General features: G+C 34.9%; 1 protein-coding gene and 1 pseudogene across 1 annotated transcript; both read left to right on the top strand.

Annotated features, from left to right (window-relative positions):
- The first annotated feature begins 2,162 nt into the window (after nt 1–2,162).
- LOC120182646 (alanine aminotransferase 1, mitochondrial-like) lies at nt 2,163–2,900 on the top strand. Its single transcript, XM_039187562.1, has 2 exons — nt 2,163–2,411; nt 2,466–2,900. Exons 1-2 carry the CDS (start codon nt 2,163–2,165, stop codon nt 2,898–2,900), a joined length of 684 nt encoding a protein of 227 aa, XP_039043493.1.
- Nucleotides 2,901–3,034: 134 nt separating this feature from the next.
- LOC120182645 lies at nt 3,035–6,460 on the top strand (annotated as a pseudogene).
- Nucleotides 6,461–7,801: the final 1,341 nt, after the last annotated feature.

Here is a 7,801-nt window from a genome sequence, read left to right as displayed (position 1 = left end):
AACTCGAGAGGAAACATTCCCCTTATGCCCATACGGAGAATAAATTCACACGAAGGCATAAGGTATATGAATCCCGAAGGTTACTTGCTAGGCCCATACGGAAAATAAATTCACACGAAGGCGTCGCTTTCACCCCCACTTAAATAGGGTTCAGAGCTCGGGTATAGAGCCTTTAGATGAAAAATCTTTAAGGGCTGAAATCATTAAAAAACGGTCAGTACAACTATTTACTTCGAAAATATAATCAAAAGTAAGCAATAAGGATCGAAATGTTACCTTAAAATTTAAACTTACCCTTTTCATTAAAAAGACAACTGGAAATTAGCCTACTCACTTACGGTCCCCAGCGGAGTCGCCAAGCTGTCGTAACCGTCTTTCGGTTGGGCCCCGGAATTGGGCTTCGACTTGAAAAATGTGGATTGGAGTCGCCACCGATCATTTATTTAAAGATAAATGGGTTGATCGGATACCCTATTTCTTATCTGATCTGCGTCTTACCAGAAATATGTCGGGCTCGGGAGTCGGTTACGGTCAAGGAAGGATTAGCACCCTTGAACCGCCATTTCGGTACTACGTAATTTCCAGTTGTCTTAATTAAGAAAAATAACAAGTTAAATTAAAAGATAAAATAATGATCCAAAATTACTTACCTTTGACGGATTTACAAATATACCCTTTAAAAGTCAAAATATGGGTTAGAAGAGATGAATAAATGATAAATAAAGTAAAATAAAATAAGGAGATTAAGTAAGAAATAAAGTAATATAAAATGAATAGAATATATAAATAAAAAACAATAACACTAATATTTCACAACAACAACTAAATAAAAATAAAATGATAATGCAAATAAATAATAAAACAAGTAAAAGAATATAAAAACATAAAATATAGGATAAATATAAAAATAGATAAATAAATGAGTAAAATATATAAAAAGTAAAAGCATATATATATAAGTAAAATAATAATAAAAAAATCAAAAGTAATACGTATATATACATGCAAAATAGGAAATTATAAATAATATATATATTATATATATATATATATAGATATATATATATATATAACACTAATAAAAAAACATATATACATAATAATAAAATTAATAGAAAGTAATATGCATATATAACAAGAATAATAAAGTAGGAAAAAAATGATTTAGGGGGGAGAATTAAATATTTTAAAAAAATGAACACGCCTCGGGGGTGGATCTAGGTTCGAAACTTCGAAATCCCACCCCTTTTTAGTCATCGGCGCAACCCACGTTTTGGGTTATTCGAACCAAATCTCAAGAAAAAACGCACATGCGAGAAATGAACGAACCATGTAAAAAAAGATGCTACCTTTTATTTCCTTTTCGAATCGTTTACAACAACTTTGCCTTTGTATTTTCCGTGCTTTCCTCTGTGTTTTGTGTGTAAATCGTGTCTGTCAATCGTGAGTTACAATGGCTATTTATAGTGCTTGTGGATCCTATCTTTAGGAGTTTAAAACATAGCAAAATTCTATCCTATTTTAGGAGTTGAATCCTAGCAGAATTCTATCCTATTTTTGAGAGTTTGAATCCTAGTAGGACGAAAAAGGTGTGTTGACACCATGGTTGAAACTCCTAATCTTTCTTCAATCCAACAGCAGATTGCAGAACTTACAACTTTGGTGACGCAAGTAACGGATGGCACAAAACCTCCTAAATGGTGGCAGCAGCAGGACAATCGGTTGAGTATGTTGGAATCCAAAATGGTGTCGCAGCAGAGAGATGTGGAGCACATTTTCCAGTTGCTGACTGGTAAAAAGTGTGAGGAAAAACATGATGATTCCCAGGTGTTCGATAAATTGCCAACACCAAAGGTAGATGTACCAATGCAGCAGAGCTACCTGTGGTACAGTTCAAGCAGTTGTGATTCTGATTCCAAGGCATCTGGTGCATATGTATTCTGGCCTAACAGCCCATCTCTAATCGTTGTTTCACAATCAGTGCCATTGAGGATCACTCTTGGACCCTTAATTGATGAAGTTTACCAACAGTTTAATGAATTGATCTACCAGGTCACCAGACTCTCAAAGACAAAGAGCATACTGAATTCGAATTCACTATTGGTCCGATTTCCACGGATGACATTGTTGGCAAAGAGATAATTACTCGGCTGACAGCAAAAATGACCACAAACAAGGTGTTTCATATTAATTTTAATGGGAGGAATAAACTTGTAGAAGATGATGATCCTTACAAGTTTAGATTATTGCTAATGGGAATCAATCTTAAAAATACGCGAGTGGGCAGTGGTTTTGTTGCTGTGGAGATTCCATACTATCTTGATAAAGCCACAGGATGGGGTTTAGAAGTCTCTAAGCTTAAGAAACAACTTGAGATTTCCAGGTACAAGGGCAGCACTGTTAGGGCCTTGGTTGTAATAAATCTAGGAAAACCAACATGACAATTTCTTACTGAGGAAAATCAGAAGACAATTGTGGAGTTCTGCAAGCAAGAGGGTCTTGTTCTGCTGGGAGACGAGGTTTACCAGGAAAATATTTATGTACCTGAAAAGAAATTCCACTATTTCAAGAAGGTTTTGCAGTCCATGGGTTATAGCGAGAATGATATATCCTTAGTATCTTTTCAGTCAGTCTCTAAAGGTTATTATGGAGAGTGTAAAAAAAGAGGAGGCTACATGGAGGTAACTGGGTTCGGTGCAGATGTCAGGGAGCAAATTTATAAAGTGGCAATTGTCAATCTGTATTCCAACATCTCTGGTCAAATTCTTGTTAGTCTTGTTATGAGTCCACCTAAGGTTGGAGATGAATCCTATGAATCATACAGTGTTGAAGGATATAGAGCTCTAGAGCTAAAAGCTTCAATGGTGGCCAAGAATCAACAAACGCAAAAACCCAAGTAGAGATAGCAAATTTCAAGCTCAAACACTGACCGAGATTGCTCGAAATCGAAGAAGCCGAAGCTACTTGCTTCAATCCAATCAAAAAAACCCTTCAAACAAGCCGTTAATAAAACCTTTCAACCCATTGAAATAAAAAACGCGAACACCCAAGTCATTCAAAGTTTAAGAAGCAGGATTACGATAGTGAAAATAAAGAGCTTTCTAAGAGAGAGCGTCAAATCCAAGCAAAGGAATTGGCAGCAGCTAGAAAGAAGAAGAGGAAACCGCATTATACTCTTGAACAAGAGCTAGCATCTCTATGGGAAAAGATGAGACGTCGGAATATTGCTAAAGAAACAGATCAAAGCTGATAACTGAAGCTCTACAAAAGATGAAGGGAAAGATTCTAGAAATAGCTGGTTCTCATGTTTCGTCTCGTGTTCTGCAGACCTGTGTTAAACACTGCTCGCAAACAGAAAGGGATGATGTATTTTCTGAGCTTCAGCCACACATTCTCACCCTTTCGTTCAATGCCTATGCGGTGCATCTTGTGAAGAAAATGTTAGATGTGACATCTAATAAGCAGCTGGTGGGGGTTATCTCAACTCTCCGTGGGCACGTTGCTTCTCTTCTTCGTCACATAGTTGGATCTGTAGTTTTTGAGCATGCATATCAACTTGGAAATGCCTCTAAAAAACAAGAGCTTTTGATGGAATTATATTCTTTTGAGCTTCATCTATTTAAAGACTTTGCATCCATCAAAGAAAGCAGGTTAATAGATATAATATCGAAGTTGGGCCTGCAGAAATCTTCTGTTTTGCGACACATGAGTTCGGTGATTCAACTAATCCTTGAAAAAGGAATAGTGGATCACTCGATTATATACAGGGTATTAGTAGAGTATTTGAACATAGCTGATCAGTCCTCTGTTGCGGATATAATTCAACAACTGTCTGGTCCACTCCTAGTTCGTATGATCCATACCCGAGATGAATCTAAGATTGGGATGCTATGCGTTAAGCATGGAAGTGCTAAGGAAAGAAAGAAAATCATCAAAGGAATGAAATGCCATATAAGGAAGATAACACATTATCAATGTGGGTGCATGGTACTCGTTGGCATTGTTTCTATGGTCGATGACACCGAGCTTCTAACAAAGTTCATCATCCGTGAGCTCCAAGCAACATTGAAAGAGCTTGCTTTGGACAAGAGTGGAAGGCGCTTGTTGTTGTAGTTGCTTCATCCAAATTGTTCACGCTATTTAAATTCCGATGGTCTGGCCTTTCTGAATTTATCTGTTATGTCACTCACTACTAAGAATGATTATGAAGTCGGATCTGAAAAAATTTGAAGGGATAAATAATCTAATAAGAAGACATCTAAGAGTGATATTCCTGAAGAGAACCTTGATGAAAAACCTACAAATGAGACAGTTACAAGTGATCCTGATATGACAGAAACCGAGTATGGTAAAAGTGATATTCCCGAAGAGAGCCTCTGCTCAGCTGAAGGTGGGAAGAAGGATCATTCATTAAGGAGGAGAGAGTTGCTAGTCAAGAGTGGGCTCGTTGAGAATCTTGTTGATGTTTGCATTGAGGACTCAGGAGAATTGCTTACTTTAAATTTTGGCAAAGAAATAATTTTTAAGGTTGCAATGGGTGGTTCTGATGGAATTCTCCGCCCAACACTGGATGAAAGTGTATTTAACCTCAAGAAGCACAATCAAGCTATCACTCAATTGTTGCTGCAGTGGACGAACTTGAGGCCATAAAACATCACTGGGGAAAACTATATTGTGCTTAAAGCACTAATCCCATGTTTTGATCATTGGGGACAAGGATCCTTTCATGGAGGGGGTATTGTCATGCACAAAGGAGAAGAGATAAGAATCGGAGCAAGAGAATTGGGGAAATCAGAGAGAGGGTTAGGGATTTGGAATTGGGAATGGACCTGACACGTTCTACAGTCCACTAAGGATATGAAACATCTTGCTTATCTATGTAGGTTGTTATATTCAGTACAATAGGGACTGCCAGCTGTAGGGTAACTAGGGGTACACTGTAATTATATAAACCATGTACTAGAGGAGGAGAGAGCATGCTTTGATTGAATGAATTCTAAGCTTCTTGAATATTTTCTTTTCTCTAAATCTTAATTTTCTTAATTCTTCGTCTAATTTCTTCTCTAATCTCCTAGGGTCATAACATATTACTGTATATATATTATAGATATTTTTTGTATTTACTATTGTTTACATAGCCATACACTAGACAACTAAACATCTTTAAATTAGAATAATATGCAATTTTTTTTGTCAATGACCATGGATAAAGACATGTTAAGAAGAAACCATATTAGCAAAGCCGCTTCAGCGCAGAATGAATTTGGTAGATCAATATTGGAGAGCATTTAATGTACCTCTCTATTATCATTCTATTCATTTGTTCAACAACATCATTTTGTTGTGGCGTATGACAAACCGTCAGGTGTTTCATAATCCCTTTTTCTATCTTAGCTCATTAAATCGTCAAAATACAACTCTACACCATTATCAATACAAAGACATTTAACCTACATTTCATTATGTTTCTTAATCATTGTCTTTTAATTATTGAATGTGGCCATCACATCACCTTTTTGATTCAGAAAGAACCACCAAACTTTTATATAATAGTTATCAATGATTGTTAATATATAATTTACACCTTCGTGAGAGGATACTTTAGACGATCTTCATATATCAACATGAATGTAGTTTAGTGTATCTTTCGAATTGTGAATCCCTTTAGTCAAATAGACTCTCCTCTGTTTGTCAAACATGTAGTGTTTACAAAACTAGCTTGCAAATTCCTTGACCATCATGGAGACCTCTTCTACTCAACTATGACTTGCCAAGCTCACTCATATGCCAAAGCTTAGTTAAATCTTCATTTGACAGTGCAAATGATGCAAAAATAGCATCACCAATAACCGTAAACTCTTGGAAAACATACAACATTCTATTCTTTCTCTGCCTTTATCACAACAAGCAAACCCTTTCAAGCCTTCAACACTCCACCTTTAGCAAAATACTTATAAAATCTTGTGTCGAGAGTACTTAGCGAGATCAGGTTACACTTCAAATATGGAATGTGGCGAACATCAATTAAGGTTTTAAAAATGTCTTCGTCCATCATAACTTTGACACGGTCAATTCTTGTAACCTTACAAGATGCATTACTACCTATAAATACAATAATTGTTGACATAACTTCATGTCACAAACCAATCACGGTTGGGACACGTGATAGGTACACTCAAAGTCAAGGATCCACTCATCGCTCACCATTGCACTATCGTCAAAAGACACTAGGAGTTCACACTTAACATCTTTTGCCACATCCATAAAACCATATCTCTTAGTGAACTGTTCTTCATCCTCTCTCTTTATATTATTCTGTATTTTTTAACACTCTGCTTTAATATGACTTTTTTTACAAAAGCAACAAGTTTTACCTCAGTTGGAAGATTTGAATATGTCCCTTCCTTTACTACTAGAAGTGTGCTCATCTTTTCTTCCACAATCTAAGCTAGTCTATTAATAAACCATAAGACCCTCCATTTGGGGCTCGAAATTAGATACAAGAGTGCAGGCCATTGTACACCTCTTTAAGAGTGAGTGTTTCGCAACTGTACAAGATTGTCTCTAAAACATGAGTAGGAAGGGGATAGTGAACATAAGAGGATTAGTCTTAAATTTTTTTTATCATACTTCACATCTAAAGTTCCTAAATCATAGATAATTTCTTTTAATGCAGTCAAATGCTCTTCAAAAGAATAATCTTCTACCAACTTGAGCGAATAAAAATCTTACTTTAGGTGTAACTTACATGTCAACGATTTCTGTATGCATAGTTTCTTTAACTTTTCCCACAACGAAGTAGTTGTTTGATCCTCCAATGCAACTTGCAAATTTTGGTTTGATAAATGTAAATAAATTTGAGAAAAGGTTTTACAATCTTTAAGATTTATCTCGTTTATTCATTGTGTTACTGACTTCCCATCAAATCTTCTATTTCATCGTCTAGATTTAATTATGTAAGAACATCCCAAATCTTTACTTGTCATAGTGAGAACCTGGAGTTTCAATCAAATAACAAAATAACATACTTTATTGTTATCATAATCTTCTTAAACTTGAAGCTCTAATACAAATTTGATAAATTATCAGAATGATTATCAATAATTAAATAAACGTGATTGAAAAGAAAAACAAATAACACTAAGATTTACGTGAAAAACCTATAAAGAAAAAACCACGGGCAGAGGAGAAGAATTTCACTAACATGAAATAATAAAATACAAGAGGATTTTGGAGAAAGAAAAGCTTAATATTTAACCCTTAACCTTGGTATCTATTTATAGAGATAAATACTTGATTACAAAGGAGACTAAATAAAGTAGAAAATTACTTTAATAAAGTTCTCGTCTTTTAATCAAACTAGATTTTTTTACTTTCTCAAATTTATATATTAATTAATTTGTGTCACTTTGAATTCAAGTGAAACTCTAACAAGTGGTATTAGAATTATGATTCGACCTGTAAAGTTTCAAAGGAATTTATTGTTGCGGATTTTGTTAGCGATTTTGGAGACATTCAAGATGAATTTATTACAATGAATTCAATTGCAAAGGAGTAATTTTTGATTGATCCAGTGATACTTAAATGGATATTACGTAAAAATTAAAGTTGTTGAAAACTTGACAATAGTGCTTCTACGAATATGCAACTTACGTAAAGATTGAAGTTGATGAAGATTTGAATATCAATTTTTGATGAAATTTAGATCAAGGGGGAGATTGTTATATTTTGACCTAAATTATAATTAGTAATTAAGTTGGATTTTATTGTAATTCTAATGATTTAAGGTTACTTGGTAATT

The sequence above is a fragment of the Hibiscus syriacus genome, unplaced genomic scaffold (assembly GCF_006381635.1).
Source record: "Hibiscus syriacus cultivar Baekdansim isolate YM2019G1 unplaced genomic scaffold, ASM638163v2 tig00112699_pilon, whole genome shotgun sequence".
Taxonomy (NCBI): domain Eukaryota; kingdom Viridiplantae; phylum Streptophyta; class Magnoliopsida; order Malvales; family Malvaceae; genus Hibiscus; species Hibiscus syriacus.
Note: the sequence above shows the minus strand (reverse complement) of the source record. Positions and strands in the feature narration are given on the sequence as shown.

Coding starts and splice junctions, on each gene's coding strand:
- LOC120182646 (XM_039187562.1), top strand. CDS start 2,163: ATGACCACAAACAAGGTGTTTCATATTAATTTTAATGGGAGGAATAAA. Junction 2,412..2,465: donor GCAGCACTGTTAGGGCCTTG/GTTGTAATAAAT, acceptor GAGGAAAATCAG/AAGACAATTGTGGAGTTCTG.